The sequence below is a fragment of the Artibeus jamaicensis genome, unplaced genomic scaffold (genome assembly GCF_021234435.1).
Source record: "Artibeus jamaicensis isolate MK-2021 breed Jamaican fruit bat unplaced genomic scaffold, CSHL_Jam_final contig_760, whole genome shotgun sequence".
In the NCBI taxonomy this organism is placed as follows: Eukaryota; Metazoa; Chordata; class Mammalia; order Chiroptera; family Phyllostomidae; genus Artibeus; species Artibeus jamaicensis.
This window is the reverse complement of record NW_026521955.1, coordinates 555,560-573,928: the sequence shown is the minus strand read 5'-3', so window position 1 is coordinate 573,928 and position 18,369 is coordinate 555,560. Positions and strand designations below refer to the sequence as shown.

The window sequence follows — 18,369 nt, the reverse complement described above, 5'->3', positions numbered from 1 at the left end:
AGAAAACATTGGCCATCTCAAGGTAAATAGCCGTGGGAAGGCCTGTCATGATTGGCCGGGAACAATACGCATTACCAGAAAAGCATGAGCCACACTGCTCTCCACCTTCCTTCTGCCATCCATCTGCAGTGCTTTCCTGAAAGGGCCATGGGTTCATATTCTCCCCTAGGTTTCCCAGTATGGGTCTAATGTCAGCCAGTTCAGATGTTCAGGAAGCGTAAAGGTGAACAAATACATTTCCTCCTCCTCGTATTTTGAAGGCCAGTCATTTCAATTAGAAAAGAAAGAAGGTTAGAGAAGTTACTTTGAAAAGGTTAATAGGCCTGGATTTTGAGTAGTAAGATATTTTTTATTTGACAATGTATGTTTGCTTATAAGTATAATTAGAACATTTGGCCTTAAAAACATTTTGAAGTATTCACCAAGACACATTCTTAATAATCAAAGGGATACTTCTCAAAAGGACCTGTATCCCTTGTTGAATGGTCTTGTGTTTGCTTATAGATATCAATAATTTCAACTTAGACGCAGACGTTTTATTCTGTGGAAGTGCTAGTGTAATTGTTTCCGAGCTTGTAGTGCCCGTAAGGTGCTACATTGGCTAACGAACATGCCAGAGTCCTCCCTACAGAGCAGGGAGGTGTTTGGACTCAAGCCTGTCACCTGGACAGTGTGTGTGTCTGTCTGTGACACACACAAAGAAAATTTTCTGGGTAGCTAACCCAGATAATCTGAAATAAAGTGCCTTAAAATATACAGAATTTTTTTTAATTTTGCTATTCTGTTGTTTGCTGATTTTCTTTGTTTTTTGAAGGGCTTTTATTTTTCATGTAAATTCTTATTCATTTATTTATTCAGAAAAACGTTTGAAAGCCTGCAAAGTGCTGTAGTTAGTGTGTATTAAAGAATCAATTCGTGGAAATAAAGTACAGAGGTCAAGAACTGCTTTGTAAATGACACCGAATTTTCTAATTTTAACTTCTTTTAAATTTTTTGTCTTCTAGTTATCTATTTGATGGGACTAGATAATGTAATTGCAAAGTTTAAGTTAAGGAAAAGAAAAGCATTGCTTATCTCTTCTAAATTGAGACATTTTGAGGGGTCAGTTTGTCTTCCTCCTGGAATTTGTCTTGCTCCTTCTTAAAAGCATATTTTAATACTTAGCATGTTTAATGGTCTCATAGTGCTGAACTCCTACTGGAACTGATTGGTACCAGTACTTTCAAGTTTGAGCAATGAAGGCCCTTTTCTTGGTTATGCCCTATACCCTAGAGATAGGAACTGGTCCTTCTTACCTGCTTCAAGCCCTTCCCTGCATGCTAATGGTGCTTTGGACCCCTGTCCTTTCTGGCCTGAAGATTTTGCTTCCTATTGCTTTTTCTAGAGAGCTTTTTGGTAAGTTCTGTTTCTGGAAATAACAATTGGCGCTTTCTTGCTAATACGATGACATGAGCCACCAGGTCATTGTGTTTTAAATGAAATATTAGTAGATTGTTGTAGCAAGCGAGTTTTGGGCTTGCTTTTGTCTTTCAAAAGACCTCATTAAAGGTTGGGATCCATTGCTACAGATCAGTAGCGAAAGTTTGTGTTTTATCGAATGAAAGGCTAGATGACCTAATGCTCTTGCTTTTTCCCACAGGCTCCTACCCAGAGATTCTACCCAGTGAAACTCCCACAGCAACGCAGGTAGACGGGGCTGACCTGGCCTCTCCAATGTCTCCTCGAACTAGCAAAAGCCGTATGTCCATGAAGCTGCGTCGTTCCTCTGGCTCGGCCAATAAATCCTAAGGAGACAAGCAGCCCAGCAGTGATCAGCAGTAGCCGCCTTAGCATGCCTGTAGTGTTAACCCTTCCAGGCCCTCCTGTTTGCCATAACACGCATGTTCCTTCCTGAACACTTACTGTTAAAAAAAAACAAAACACTGGATTGAAATAATTTGTAACTTAATATTTTAGATTCGTTTATTCAGTTAGGTTCCCCCACACACACTCCAACTGCCATATTTGGGGGAGTTTTATTCAACAGCCCTTTACCTTTCTAGATAATTATGTTTAAGTAGTCTTACTTTTAATTTCATGATTAACTTTGAACCAAAATATAATTGAACAGATAGTCTCATTATTTTATCATGCTTCACTGCAACTTTATGGACTTAGTAAATATATAATTTTTTACAAATGTAAATTTTTACATTCAAACATTTGTGCAGTTACACCAAAAGTTGCAGATCTGTTAATACGCAGGAGTTGTATGGATTATTTATGTTATGAAAACAAAACATTTAAAATAAAAGGTCTTTTGGCTTCTCAAATTCTAACTGAAATAATTTTAGCATTAACTTCTTCCCAAAGCAATGCCTTGTTTCTTAGCTGGGCAGGTGATTCCAAATCTAATAACCAGAAAAATCACTGCTGAACTATGATTTATGTTTTGCTTTTTAAATGGTATCACTGTTAAATGCCATTTGTTTTGAGATCGTGCCCCTTCATTATTGGCTGGTAGATCCTGGTGTGTCTCTGTTCTTCAGAAGCACCAAAAAGGGAGACATGGGAAGAAGAAAGAAAAGAAGGAAAAAACTTTTCTAAATATAAATGTGTTAATTAAATTTCGTGTATTTTTTTTAAAAAGGAACATGGCCCAGGAGTCTAAATTAAATCTAATATATTTAATACTGGATTTGCAGGTGCAGGTCAGTGTGCATCCCACCCTTCAGAGGTATTTCCTCCAGTAGATGAGCCACTCACATTTTGCTCATATTTTGTTTTCAACAGGCATCTCCTAAGGAAATGTAGCATGACATCGGTACTAACTGCATGTGTCAATACATCACACACTAGCAAACTCTAAAATATAAATTATATATCACCATTCATGTAGTATCTACAGATTTGTAACAGTGAAAAAGTATATATGGTATAATATTTAGTAATACAATAAAATTATTATCACCTATGTCCATGAGCATTCTGTCTTTTTATGTTTGTTATCATTTTCAGATTTAATAATCAGGGTTATATGATTAATGGAGAGATGTAAAGCATAAATCAAGGTTATCTTATGAAAAATGGATCTGAATTCTCAGGAATCCTACCACAATATTAAAAATGCAGGAAATCTTACACCTTCGTAAGGGCTGGCCAGAAGCTCCATCCAGTGCACTTGGTTAAAGCATTAATTTATCTCAGCCTCACCTTGTGCTGCTTTGATTTCTTAAATTTACTTTATACTATACATTCAGGAACAAAATTTTTAACAGTTTCTAAAACCTGTGCACTTAAGTTTTTTTCTTATAAATAAAAACAAATTCCTATGAAATGATATAGAAAAGAAACAAATTCCTAAGAAAGAAGATAAACAAATGGCCCTGGGAACAAGATAAAACAATGCAGAGTTTCCCACAACCGAGGTGAGGGTTGCAAAGAGAAAAATCAAAGTAGCTGATTACATGTTCTGTAGTGGTTTGGTTTGGTTTTTTAGTGAACAGCTAATAGATTGATGATAAGTAACAACGGAGTGAAAATACCAACTTGAAATAGTGACGTTAATTAGCAAGTGAACATGATTTTTTTTCATCTTTAGTTTGCACTATTCATTAACTCTCAAAAAAGTATTTTTAATATATTTTTCTTTAAAATATCTTATTGTTTATGCTATTACAGTTGTCCTACTTTTTCCCACACTCCACTCTCACGGCCAGTCCCCATACTTTTCTGTTGACATTTTGAGGTGGTAAAGTATCTTTAGGTTTAAAGCATAGTGTGTATTCTGTGCCTTTTGAAGTTCTATTTGTGCAACCATACTTAAAGGAAATTTTTCCATTGCATTTCCTCACCAATACATTCACTTACAAAATAAAATTTCTCCTGTCTGTATTCTGTCTAAGTGGGTCACTAAGATCCCAAAGTGGATACTGGCTTTGGGAAGATAAGATGTGGCTTTGAGAAACAGACTGTGTTTAATGGGGTTCTTAAGACAAACAGAACACAACAAAGCACCAGCTATGTACATTTATTTGGTGGTAAGCATCTTACAAATACGAGCTGTCAAGCAGTACTCAGCCAGTGTCCCAACTCTGGCTGTAAGGGCATGGGTTCAGAATGTACGCCAAATATGGTTTACAAAAAAATCTAAAACAGGCTACTGAAAAGAAAATACTGGACATTGAATCAATTGCCATTCTGTTTCATAGTGGAATATAGGTATTAACATCTTCCTTAAGCTGAATGTAGTTTAATACATAATATGCTGTATGAGATTTACAATGGGAGCATTCAACGATTTGGATGAAACCCTACTAAAACAGTTAAACTTAAGAAAATGAGTTCTGTATTTCCAAAAAGTGTTTTAAGGTTTAAAGTAACTCTCTCTTGCTGAATACTACACATAAAAGAGCTAAAGGTGAGGATCTTGGGGGTATCTCAGCTCCTTCCTGTAAAATAATACCCTCCCCACCTCCAAACACTAACTTAAAAATGGACTACCACTACGAAAAAGAAAGCTTACAGGGAAATCCTCACAACTCCGAAATGCGCAAACATCCTATATTTGCTGCTTGCAGACACAGGCCTTGAATCTACACCTCCCCTCCCACCAGAGCCTCTAAGTTTGGCACCAGTCACAACTTTTAATTCACAGAAAATACAATGCAAGATATCTGACCCTATTGAGACAGAAACTACATAGGTGTCTGCGATAACAACAGGAGAAAAAAAAAGACTACCATTGTTGGTAGCTAGAATCCTTTGTAGACATTGAGACATGCACACATTCACTGCGACTTTCCATAGGAATTACAAGTCATAGGATTCATTAGGATCTTCAGAGTTTGGAGAGGAAGGAAGGAATCCTATTTTCGTGGGGAAAGTAAGGATTTAAAGCTGACAGTTCTTGACCGGGAATGTTAATACTATCCATATACGTACCTGCTCTAGAAAGGGATTTTACATTTTGCTGTCCGCTCCTGTGTCGGAACATTGACTACTGGGGCTTTTTAGGAGGGAAAATCTGGGAAAGGGAGTAAACTTGCAAGGTGAACAAAGCCCCACAGAAATCCCCGTGATCTGTTTCCTCCAGGGCCAACCTTGCAGTCTAGCGTGTCTCTCGGCCCTCAACAGCCTGGCCGCAGTGGCATCTGCAGCAGCAGTACCTGCCGGCTTTCTGAGGGGTGGCACTTGTTAATGTGTCGGGTCAGCCCCGGGGAGCTAAAAAAAGTGGACGGACAGTGCTTGCACGAGAAAATTTGCTGAGCACTCCCGTCGGGTGCCCCTCCCGGGCTCGGAGCTTCTGGGGGTGCCCCGGCCAAAGCCGGCAGGAGCAGCTCGTCCCGGACAGCATGCCACAGCCTGTGTTTGTCCCTGATGTCTGCAGAAGGGAAGTGCGCCCCGCATAGTGGGCAAGCGAAGGCCAGTGGGGCGCCGCGTTCGGAGCCAAAGCCTGGGGCAAGCGCACGGGCCGAGGCCGCGTCGTGAGTGCCCAGATGCTTGCGCAGATAGGCTTGGCGACGGAACTTTTTGTGGCAATAGGGGCACAAGAAGATCTCAGGTTCCCCGACACTGCTGGCAGTGCTCGGCCCAGGCACCCGGCTTCCTAACACCCCCTCCGAGTAGGGAACCCGAGGGAGCGGTGCCTCGAGGTGAGACAGCATCTGGAGGCTCGGGGCCTGGACGCTGTCTGGGCGCTGCTCTGCCCCGGAGCTGTCCCTGGGCTGCAGGTGCTGATTTTCTGTCTGTTCTGCCCGGCTATTCTCCTTCCCCTTTGCCAGAAAAGCAACAGGCCCAGGATCCGGGGAGGACGAAGGAGGAAGCTTCCCGTCAATCGAGGAGACCGTGGCCGCGTTTGCCACTGTAGGACGGGGCTTGTGCCAGCGGCGGTGCGAGGCGAGGTTCGCTGGGCAGCTGAAGACCTTGTCGCACTCCGGGCAGCGGTACTCAACGCGGACGATGCGGGAGCAGCGATGCTGAGCCAGCGCGAAGGGGTCCGCGTACTGCTCCTTGCACAGCTGGCAGATGAACTCCCCCAGTGGCGTGCGGCCGCTCGCTGGGCCCCGGGACGGGGCTCTGGGCTCCTCCTCCTTGATCTTCAAGCCCAGGACGGGAGATGTGGTCACTTCATCCGCGAAGCTCAACTTCCTCACAGCCTTTGGCTTCTTGACTCCCGTAGCCGCAGGTCCAGACACGCAGCCCGGAGGCGCCTTAGCGCGGCGTTCGCCAGCCGCCGGCCGCTTCAGGCTGTGCAGGGTGGCGGAGAGGGGCGCCGGGTCCGGATGAAGCGCGGGCTCTGGGAATGGTGCCCGGAGAGGCAGCTGGAACTGCTCCCCTGGGGTTGGTACGGCTGATGGTGCCACTGAACAAGAAAAAGCAGCCACGGCGGCGCCCCCGGGGAAGGACTCTGCGGAGACCGGCGAGCTGAGGCAGCGCTCCAGAAACGCCCGGCGCAGCTCCGTGCCCACCGGCTTCGCAGGGCTGGAGCTGGGCCTGGGACCAGGGAGGGAGGGTCCCTCCCTGCCATCCACCCTCCACTCTGCACCTTCCCGCCCGCGCAGCCCCGGGCTCACCCCCGCTGCCCGACACGGTGACCCCGACAGTTCCCGGGCCGCCACTTCCTCCTGCCCCTTTCCGGGCTCCTCCGGGCTAGGGGGCGCCGGCCGCTCTGTATCCGGCTGCGGGGCACGGGAAGCCTCCTTGGGGAAGGGCGGCGCCCCCTGAGGCTCCGGCTTGGGGAAGACCCGCTGCGCGAGGCGCACTCGGTAAGCGCCGCCTGTCCGTTTAGTTCGCTTCACCAGGAAGCCCCTTGGCATGGCGGAGTCGAGAGCGCTCGGGGGGCACGGAGTAACGGGGGTGCCACAGGGGCTGAAAAAGGGCGAGCACCGCAGCCACCCGAGCTTCGTGGCGGTCATGCATCCGCAGCCTTTATAGCTGAGACGCAGGCCGGGCGTCCGGGGGGCCGTCTGGGGGCCGGGCCGCCCAATCAGGAGTGGGAGCGGGCGCCTGGGCGGGGCTTTCGCCCCGCGGGCTCACGCGGGTCCGCCAGGCGGGCAGCGAGCACGGCTCTGCCCGCCTCCGGGCCTCCGCACTGCCCAGCCCCAGCAGGTGGCTCGGGGGCCGCCGGCGGCACCTCCCCCTGCCACCCAACCGGTAACGACGCAAGAAGGTAAGGTCCGAAGTGTGCAGAAGCTCAGCACCCCACACCTCAGCCTCCGCCCGGGACCTGCAAGGAACCCTGCTAGGGGGCCACCCACCAGCGCCCTCCTTGCGGCCGCGGTGCTGCTGCCCGGGTGTGTAGGCTCCGGATGGAAGAGCGCCCCCACCCCCGAGAGCAGAGCTGAGAGGTACCGGCGGCGGCTTCCGGGAGGCGACCTGGTGGGTTTCAGCCAGGGAATGGGTGTACGTCCTCTGCCGGAATTGAGCTGCTGAGAAGCTGCGACCCAGCGGCAGGGCTGCTAAATCCACCACCCCATCCCCACACTTGACTCCACCATCCCATCCCCACACTTGACGGTAGCAGCACGTCTGCCATCCAGTATCGATCGAGGCTGCGCGCGTCTGTGATACTATGAGAATTCATCTGGGAAGAAGGGCTCTCAGTGCAGGAGAGCGTGCGTGCTGGCGAGCCGCTGGAGCTCAGGACGCCAGCAGGTTGCCGGGCCCCAGCCCTCAGGGCTTATAAACGCCCCTCCCAGATGGGAGCAGGAGTGGGGAGAGGAAAGTAGAATCTAATTTTCCACCGTCCGCAGATAAAGTGGTTTATCCGCTCACGCCTTCCACTTGTAATACCCAGAGACATGACTTAGTGCCTAACTGGCCTGTTTAGAGCATGGAGTAGATCTGAGTGAGAAATACGGTGGAATCAGGATTATGTCTGCTTTCCCCTTATAGAAGGTGATACTTTGCGAAATGTGTGCTGTAGACCAGACGCCGAAAATTCTCATCCAGCACTCCTTAACGTGCCCCACATTGTTTTAAGCACTAGAAGATACTTGACAGTTTGTAATACTAGCCGACAATGAAATAACTAGAAAATATATGACACATGTATAATAAAGTTCCCAAATCCATGATATACATAATACACATATAAATACAAGTGGGGATAAGAAGGGGAAAGAACTGTGTGTTCAAGTCTCCTGACAAAATCAAATCGGAGAAACAGACCGAGCCACGAGTTTTCAAAGGTGACTATAGCCAAACAAATCTAGTCCTCAATAATACACACCATCTTCCTTCTAGTGAACAACGTGTTTTTACAGGGAGACCATTATTTTTAAGCACATTTGGAAGTAATTATGTATTTTGTTCATCACTGACTATACTTTAGGCACTCTACTTAATCCCTAATCTTTTCACATATGAGCTCAAAAAACAAGGATGTATTATTACTCTCCCTTTTTTGATGAAGGGATGGAGCTATAGAGAAGTTCAATAACTGCTAAAAAGTCACCAAGAGCCCAGATTCAAACCGAGTTCTGGCTAATTCCAAATCTCACTTTTCCACTACACCAGGGAGCTTCGAACTATGTTTTTCTAATCAGATCCCACAATTAGAAATACATTTTACAGTACACATATAACTGAAACCAAAAAAATTTCACAAAATAATACACTTAACAGTACACTGCATTCTTGTTTTTCTATTCAGTTCTGTTTTCTTTTTTTAAAATGCTGATCATATCAAACAAATTGCTTTCATACTTACTAATAGATTTAGGACCCACAGTTTGAAAAATACCATCATTAGGGTATTTTCTATTAAGTAGCATGAGCTCATATAAAATTAACTAACCAACCTGACACTTTGTAATCAAAATTAATATTCTGAATCTCTAAAACCAGTATTTGCACTTCTAGGTCAATACACAAAAGGACTGAAGACAGGGACCGAAACATACTTACACACTAATGTCCATTGTAGCCTTATTCACAATGGCCCAAAGACTGGGGGGGGGGGGGGGGGAACCCACTGTCCAACACAGAGAAATATATAAACAAAATGTGGTACATGCAAATGACAGAATATTGCTCAGCCCTAAGAAGAGAATGAAATACTGATACTTAGAACATGGATGGATCTGAAAAAATTACACTAAGCAAAATGAGTCAGATACAGAAGGACAAGTATTATAAGGTTTCACTTACATGAAATATCTAGAATAGGCAAATTCATTGAGATAGAAAGTAAATTACTTATTGGCTATCAGGGGCTGTGGGAATAGGAACTCAGATTAATGGTTATAGAATTTCTTTTGGGGTGATCAAGTTTTGTTAATCAATAGTAGTGACTGATGGACAACACTGTGAACACAATTAATGCCCCTGAATTATACACTTAAAAATGTTAAAGTGAAAAAGAACAAAGAAAAAAAGGAAAAAAAGTTAAAATGTAACATTTTATTATATTTATTATATTATTATAAAATATAATGGTTTTGTTATAGTTTTTAGCACAATAAAAAGTTTCACACACACACAAGAGTAGAAGGGAAAAATCACGGCATGTGAGACTATAAAAAGAATCTAAAGGATCAGGTCATGTACTTTGGACTTTATTACATAGAACAGGCCAGGAGAGCCATTTAAGGTTTTAAAGTGAGGAAGTGACATTTGGTTTTAAAATCACGTGAAGGAAACTTATCTTTAGCTGTGCTTTCTGCCAGAGCGAAAAAGAGAAATGTGGATATATGAGTCTCTTCTCAGTCCTTCCCCTTTTAAACAACTGAGAATGCATGTCTGTTTCTGGGGGCGGGGGGGGGAGGGAGTGATGAAAACTTTAAAAGTCAAAAGAGCATTTATGATGTGGAGTATTTAATGAAGTGATTGGCATAGAACTGATATGCAATATTTTTTAATGGCTGGTGCCAGTGTGTCCAGCCATCTATCCAGCCATCCTGTCTTTCATCTGTACGTCTGTCCAATCATTCATCAAATAATTGCTCTGTATTCTTTCTGTGATAGTTCAGAAACACAGTTTTTGAACTATCCTCTGTCATTTTCAGGAAAACGAATTTGGGTAGGAGAGGGCCTGGCCCGCCTGCAGCCAGTTCTATTCCCAACCACCTTAAATAGAAATCCTGCCCCCCCCCCCCCCCCCAGCAAATCTCTGGTTGATCCAAAGGACTTCGACATCACTTAGGTTGCCAAAGGGTTTGCTTTGGCACCACCCTTCCACCAGCTCTGCACCAATCCTGTGTGAAGAGCCAACGGCAACTCCCCCTCCTCTAAAGGCACCTCTCACCTCATTCCCACTGCGTTCCCTTTTGCCTCTCTTCTCATCACGCCAACCCCCCAATATCCAGGAAACATCCAACCTCCATTAAAGAAGACTTTCCTGAGTTTCCCTGCACAGGTGTGTCTGCTGTTCTCCATGCTCTGGAGCACTGGTACTGGCCACCACACAGGCTAATCCTTATGTGCCATTGAGTGAGGCCCATGGAACAGGGCAAACAGTGATTACTATGACAATACACAGCTGTTTCATTATTTAAAGGGGGGAAAAAAGAATTGTTGACAAATATTTTCTAACAAACCCAGCAGTAGTTCCAATGGCTGTTTCTCTACCTTCCCCCCACATGTAATTTGATAATCTTTCTGGAAATCAGTGGAACAATGTATATCAGGAGCTTTTAAAAACAAGTTATTAATTCACCAAATCCTTTTGGTAAATTACCCAAGAGAAGGAAAAAGCATAAGGCTGTTTATCACAGTGTTATATGTGATTGTAAAAAATCAGAAATTACCTTGGGTGAATTATGGCACAGCTGTGCTATAGATGCTTACGTGCATTAAAGGCGCAATGACATGGACAAACATGCACACCACAATGTTAAGGAAAACAGCAGAATGGAAAGTTGCATGCACAACAAAGAGCTTGATGATGAAAAACAAAATGAGTAAAACACTGCAAGGAAATATACCAAAATGTTGGAGTTACCTCTAGTTAGGTAGAATTTTAGGTTTTTTGTTGCAATAAGCATACATCACTCAAATCATCAGAAAAAAATAATGTAAAAGCCCCTTTTAACGCCTTTCTGGTGTCAGATGTGCAGCCCCCTTCCCTAGGATACCTCGGAGAACCGACAGGGCCACATTGAATGGGAACTGCACAGGTAAGCATCATTCTCCAGAGCCACCTTTTTGAGCTCTGGCCCTAGAAAAGAGGTGACAAGCTTCTATCATGCCACAGGCCTTTAGGTTGAAGAAACTTTTGGGGAAGAGACTAAGGGTTAAAAGGTAGAAAAGGGGCTAAAAAGTAGGGGCAAGAAAGCATTTAGATGAATGCCCTCCACTTGAATATAAACCTAGAAGATCCTTAAGATATGATCTCTTCTTCCTCTTTCACACTCAGAAATCACCACCGACAGGACAATCCCTGGCAGGATCGTGAAATCCTTGCTTCCTTTATCTGTATCCTTTATCTTGCCAATGACAACCTTTTCCCCCTTTTAAACACTCATGACCTTCCTCCACTTGGTTATATTCTGATAAAAATTCATTAACAGTGAACTACCTGTCGAGCTATTTGCATTGTAAGCTTCCTGTCTCCAACAGTGGAATAAATTACTTGGATCAAAATTCAGAAATTTTGAGACACTAGCAATCAGGAAATCTTTTGAAGAAAGACTTCTTGCCGCGCCATCATCCTGAGCACAGGAGAAGCGCAGATTACTGCCGTACATTTGGTCACTCGGACACTGAAGCATTGCTCAGAAGAACGTTCATTTTCCCTGTCTCTCTGCTCCCTCCCCTCCACATGCCCCTGTGAAATATTAACCCCAGTGGCAGCTACCAGAGGCCTGTTCTCCCACGAGAACTTGGAAGTCTAATGGTCTCTCACAATTCTAAAACTACTTGATTTCCTCTCCTAAACCTCATCTTCGTGTCTGAAAATGGCACCTCCGTTCAGTTAGCTGCCTAAACCCAAACCCAGAAACTCTTGGCTCAAGCCAAATACCTCATCCTCAATCCGTTAGTAGTCCAACTTGTCAGCCCTACTTTCCAAGCCTTTTCTGAGTCTGACTCTCAGCTATTGTCCTCCCCCCACCCCGCACCCCACTTGGCCTGTCCCCCACTCCTGCCCTGCTGCAGGGTACGCTGCATTCAACAGCCAGGTGGAGCCCATTAGAATGCCAATTTGATGATTTTACTATTTTTGCTAAAAATCTTTGAATGGCTTCCCACCATTATTTAGAATAAAATCCAAATCCTTGGCTATTCTGAACCCACGTCTCCCCTGACTCTCTTCCTTGTTCAGTCTGTTCCATAGTCTTCGGTCTCATTTTCCTCCAAAGTGACAAGCACACCTCCACCTCAAGGCTGTTTATTCTGCCAGAATGTTCTTCCTTCAGATATGCTCACAACTGGCTCCTTCACTTCATTTGGATGTTTTCTCACAGAGTAGTGCCCCAGACCACCTGCCCTAGAAGAGCAGCCCTAACCCCCGTGGCCCTTCACTGCTCTGTCCCTTTCCTTGGCTTCTCTCCTCCGCAGAGCACTTCTCCGTCACCGGCACTGTGGGCTTATCTGTTTACTTCTTAATCGCCTGCCGTCCTTCGAGAGCTGTCAGGCCCGTGAGGACAGATTCTTTGTTTTGTTCACAGCCCTATATCCAGTATCTAGAACAATGCCTGGCATATAAGTAAATGAATTGATGGCTAAAATAATGCACCACTGGATTAAATAAAAAACCATCACCGCTTTTTATTGCTGCAACCTACAGACTGAGAGCCCACTCTGTCCGAGCACAGAGGAGGGAAGACAAAGTCACAGGAGCTCCAGATTCTAGGCATTTGGGAATCGGTGCAGAACTGAGAAGAATAGAAAGGTCTCCCTTGCATTGTGTACCCTTGGAGGGCCTTTTCTTCCCCACTGCAGCCAACTGACCTATTGCTTAGGTCACTCCCATTTTCTTCCTCTGAAGCCATTCTCTACAGGGAAAATAAACCCCAGGTTATACCGAGGTTCTATGCTAAGCTATTCAGTACCCATGAAACTAAGAGAATAGGAGCAGAAAGACGTGTGTCAGCTACTTAGATGGAAAGACAAGACTTGCAAGATGAGGCGCTCCATGTGTGGAAAACGGAATTTCGAGTGTAGGGCATGGAGGGTAGGATCCAGGTTACTTACAGAGAAGTTTAATCTAGGAGCTTTAAAGGGAGACAGCACTGTGTCCTGGTCAGAGGCACAGCATGTAAAGTGAGGCCGTCTCGAGTTCAATCCCAGCTCCACTACTAGCTGTTTAATCTTAAACAACTTGCTTAGCCTTCTGCAGCCAGTTCCTTCATCACAAAATGGGCACAGTAGTAATTACCTCAAAGAGTGCTTTGCTCATTAAATAGTATGTACATAAAGTGCCTAGCATGATGCAGACACACGGTGAGCCCTCAATGAATGGAAGTTGTTGTTATTATTTAAGTACCTGAGGTGAAAGAAAACTATTGACATTAGTGGCAACTATACAGAAATAACAGAATAGTTCATTTGACTGGCTTATATTTTACACAATTAGGATGCAAGAAGAGAGTGTTGATTATGTGTAACATTTAATGTGTTTGAAATTAATTTCATTCCATATGGTTAAAACAACATTCACAAAACATAAAAGCAGAAGACAATGCAGTTTAACTGGATTAAGGCTGTGATTTGGAGTCAGGCCTCGGTGGGAATCCTGGCTCTGCCACTGATTTGCTGGGCAACGTGGGCCCCAGGGGTCTGTCCGTGGGGCACAGCAGCATGGTGTTGCCCCTTGCGGTGGGGGGTGTGGTAGGAAGTGAAGGAGCTGGGCTGGAAAGGTGGGCTGGGGCTAGTATACGAACAGTATTAATTATACAATCACACTAAAATTCAGCGTGGGTGTTACTCAGTGAAAACACTGATTCTTCTGAAGTGTTTAAATGATACAATCATACACTTGCTTTGAAAAGACAACTGTAATGGCTGTGTGGGACTAAAGCTCTGGGTTGTGGTGAAGATGTAGAAAGAAGAGTAAGGATGGGATGAGACGGGGTAGGGAGTCCAGCCAGAGGATTCAAGTAGTTGATAGAAGGTGACGTGGCCCTTAATTACTTAACATGTTAAGTGGATTTAAATAGTTTATTGATGAACTATACTATTATGTTATCTCTAATAGCGGTTTTTTTCCATTGGTAAGGAGTGAAATAGATAACTTCCACATTCTAAACACTTGAAAGTAGAGAGAACTTACAACTTGACTTTCACTTGGTCATAAAAGACTGCCTGTTAAAACTGGGATTCACTTCAGAAACTTAAAGCAATTGGGAAAGAGTGAACTTGAGCTAGAGGGAAAGGATTTTCAATGGCATAAGATACCATAATGAGAGGCATTTATTTTCTATCGTGCCAGGCATATGACAGTTCTTTACCCTCAGACACTCGTGTGTTCCGAATCACTAGCAGCATCTCTGTCTCCTAAGGTGGCTTTCCCTAATGCAACTATTTAGCCACTCACTTGGCTCAATATACAACTCTTCTATAACTGGAGACACTTAAACCTTTGTCGATACTGCACAAAGACATCATCCTAATTTTATAGAGATTCTTCTGTAAAAATACATATGTCCTCACTTCCAGCCTCAAAAGATTAAGTATTTTCTGAAGCTGATTTATTGCTCATAAAAACAGAGGATTGGAATTCTAGCACCATCATTTACTGAAGAAGTGATCTTATAAAGTTTACTTAATCTGAGTTTTGGTTGTTTAACTTAGGCATAACAATATTTACATCATAGAATAAGAATTAAATTGAATAAGCTAAACTAATATGCTCTCCAACACTTGGTGTTGCTGTAAACACATGAGCATAGAGACTATGTATTCAGCTTTCTACTACACAGAATAATGTGTACATGTGTTAAATTAACATTCTGGAATCATAATAAAGGCAGTTTGTCTAAGGAAAAAAAAGGCTTATCAATCTCTACCTGTACCTATATATTTAGATTTAATAAATTCCATTAACATACTTGAAAAGAATGTGTATTTTGCAGTTTCCTACATACCAAGTATTATATATGTCCCCTCCTGCATCTATATGACAGTTACTTTACTTTGTAGTCTCTCGATTTTTGTTCTATATATTTTAAGACTTTGTCATAAGTGCATATGAATTAAAAGCAATATCTATTTGGTTAAGTGAACATCTCATTAATATAAAGTATCCCTCTTTATTTGTAGTAATGATTTTTTTTTAAGATTTTATTTATTTTTTAGAGAGGAGAAGGGAGAGAAAGAGGGAGAAAAACATCAGTGTGTGGTTGCCTCTTGAGCACCCCCAACTGGGCACCTGGCCCACAACCCAGGCATGTGCCCTGACTGGGAATCAAACTGGCAACCCCTTGGTTCACAGGCCAGCACTCAACCCACTGAGCTACACCAGCCAGGGCTGTAGTAATGTTTTTTGATTTAAAATCTGTTTTATCTGATGTTTTCCCCTAGACACATCAGCTGTCTTTTGTTTGGTATTTGCAAGGTATGTATTTCCCTTCTATTTTCAACCTTTCTTTATGTTTAATTGTGTCTCCTATTAACAGTAGTTGAATTTTTCAACCATTATACAATCCTTAACCTTTAACTGAAGCACTTAATCCTTTTACAGTTACATAATTCTATTATTTGAATTAAATCTGTCATCTTCAAAAGTGTTTCTCATTTGTCTAATCTGTTACATTTTTTAAAATTTTATTTATTTTTATTTTTAAAGAGAAGGGAAAGGAGGGAGAAAGGGAAGGAGAGAAATATCAATGTGAGAGAGAAACATCAATCAGTTGCCTCTCAGATGCCCCCCAACCAGCAATCAAACCAACAACCCAGGCATGTGCCCTGACCAGGAATCAAACTGGCAACCTTTTGCTTTGTGGAATTGATACTCAATAAAATGAACCAAACTGGTCAGGACTAATGTGTAACTTTTTTTTTTATCTTTTAGATTGCATTCCAATTATTATGTAACAAATTCCCTCTTTTTCCACTTTAAATAATACCTTTTGTTTGTATTCTTTTATTAATTTTAAAATTATATCACACAGCCCTGACCAGTGTGGCTCAGTTTGTTGTGCAAAGGTCTCCAGTTCGATTCCCAGTCAGGGCACATGCCTGGGTTGTGGGTCCAGTCAGTCCCTGGTTAGGGTGCCTCCAAGAGACAACAGATGGATGTTTCTCTCCCTCCCTTCTCCTCTCTCTATAAAAAAATAAATAAAATCTTTAAATAAAATTATATCACATTTATAATTTATCAAAGTTTCTAATATGTAAAAAGTTAGAACATTTTAACTGCATTTACTCTTTCCTCACATATGCTATTATTGTCATATTTTTAAAACAATAAAACATTATTATTGTGTAAGAGCACGGTTAATATTAACTACATTTACCACTTTTTAATTTTTTTAAATTATTTTATTATTATTCAAGTACAGTTGTCTGCATTTACCACCCACCACTCCCTCCCTAACGGCAGCCATCCTCACCTCCCTCCCCTGATTTTAATTCCCTTTGTTTTGTCCATGTGTCCTTTATAGTTGATTCTGAAAACCCTTCTCCTCTTTCCGCTCATTATCCCCTCTCACCTCCCCTCTGGTCACTGTCAGATTGTTCTTAATTTCATTGTCTCTGGTTATATTTTGCTTCCTTGTTTATTTTGTTGATTAGGTTCCACTTAAAGGTGAGATCATATGATATTTGTCTTTCACCACCTGGCTTATTTCACTCAGCATAATGCTTTCCAGTTCCATCCATGCTGTTGCAAAGGGTAGGAGCTTCTTCTTTCTTTCTGCTGCATAGAATTCCATTGTGTAAATGTACCATAGATTTTTGATCCATTCATTTACTGATGGGCACTTGGTTGCTTCCAGCATTTTCCACTTCCTTGGCTATTAATTCTTTCTTATATCTCAGGCTTCTCATTTGGGATCATTTTCCTGCTGCCTGAAATATACATGCTTCTTTGAAATTTCCTTCACTGTAGATTTGCTAGGGACAAAATATCTTAGCTCCAGTGTGTCTGAAATATCTTTCTTGTATCTACCTGTAGAATTTTAGGTCGGTCATCATCTTCTTTCAGCATCGTGAAAAGAACAGTCTACTCTCTCCTGTTTCCCATTTTTACTGGGGAAAAGTCAGCTGTCAGTACTTTGGTATATTATTGCTCATTTAAAAGTAATTTATGTTATCTGGCTGATTTTAGTAAGTATTTATTCTTTGGTTTTAAGAAGTTTTACTTCAATGTGTGTAAGTACAGTTTTCTTTTCATTTATCATGCTTTCAAGTTAATCAAGTATCTTGAAGTCTTCTGTCAGTTTGGAAATTCCTCAGGGGTTAACTCTTCAAATAATTGCTCACCTCATTCTCTCCTTCTTCTAGAACTCTGGCTAAAATTATGTTGGACATTCTCACTATATCTTCTGTGACTTCTAACTTCTCATATACGTTTTCACCTTTTTTTTCCCCTCTCCATGCTGCATTCGGGATCATTTTTCTTGATGTATCTTCAGGTTCACTGTATCTTAAGGTATGTTTAATCTACACTTAAAAATTTGTTGGTTTTGCCCTGGCTGGTAAGGCTTAGTTGGTTGGAGCATCATCCTATAAACCAAAAGTTTACAGGTTCGATTCCTAGTTGGGGTGTGTACAAGAGGCAACCAATAGATATTTCTCATGTTTATGTTTCTCTCCCTCTTTCTCTCCCTCCATACCCATCTCTAAAATTAATAAGCATGTCCCCCGGTGAGGATTTTTAAAAAGTCTCATTGGGTTTTAAGTTTTTATTTATAAATTTAACTTGTAAAACTTATTTTTTAATATATTTTATTCATTTACTTTCAGAGAGAGGGGAGGGGAGGGAGAAAGAGAGGGAGAGAAGGATCAATGTGTGAGAGATACATTGATCAGTTGCCTCTCACACACCTCCAACTGGGGACCTGGCCCCCAACCCAGACATCTATCTACCCTGACTGGGAATAGAACTGGCAACCTTTCAGTTTGCAGGCTGGCAGTCAATCCACTGAGCCATATCAGCCAGGGCAGCTAATTTCTATTTACAAAATATAAATACATTTATAAAATTTTTATAAGTTCTACTTAAAATAAAATCAACATATTTAAAATATTTAAAGTTACAATAAAATTTTATTTGGTTCTTTTTATTTTTTAGATTTTATTTATTTTTTAGAGAGGGGAAGGGAGGGAGAAAGAGAGGTATAGGAACACCAATGTGTGGTTGCCTCTTGCACGCCCCCTATTGGGAACCTGGCCCTCAACCGAGGCCTGTGCCCTGACTGGGAATCAAATTGATTAGCAGGCCAACACTCAACCACTGAGAGACACCAGCCACGGCCGTTTCTTTTTTAAATTTGCACTAGCTAT

General features: G+C 42.6%; 2 protein-coding genes across 8 annotated transcripts in view; one reads left to right on the top strand and one right to left on the bottom strand.

Annotated features, from left to right (window-relative positions):
• The window catches only part of RALGAPA1 (Ral GTPase activating protein catalytic subunit alpha 1), a 272,343-nt gene extending 269,406 nt beyond the window's left edge, over positions 1–2,937 (top strand). For 5 of the 7 annotated variants that reach the window (XM_037163988.2, XM_053672518.1, XM_037163995.2 and 2 more), the window contains one exon: positions 1,640–1,920. In XM_037163988.2, coding sequence (XP_037019883.2) covers positions 1,640–1,788 — 149 coding nt within the window. In that variant the 3' untranslated portion in view covers positions 1,789–1,920. Of the gene's footprint in view, positions 1–1,639; positions 1,921–2,772 lie in introns of those variants that run through there. The other 2 variants (XM_053672519.1, XM_053672520.1) reach the window with 2 other exon arrangements.
• A 2,171-nt stretch (positions 2,938–5,108) lies between these two features.
• On the bottom strand, positions 5,109–6,797 carry INSM2 (INSM transcriptional repressor 2). Its single transcript, XM_037163998.2, has one exon. The coding sequence runs from the start codon at positions 6,795–6,797 to the stop codon at positions 5,109–5,111; it is 1,689 nt and encodes a 562-aa protein (XP_037019893.2).
• Positions 6,798–18,369: the final 11,572 nt, after the last annotated feature.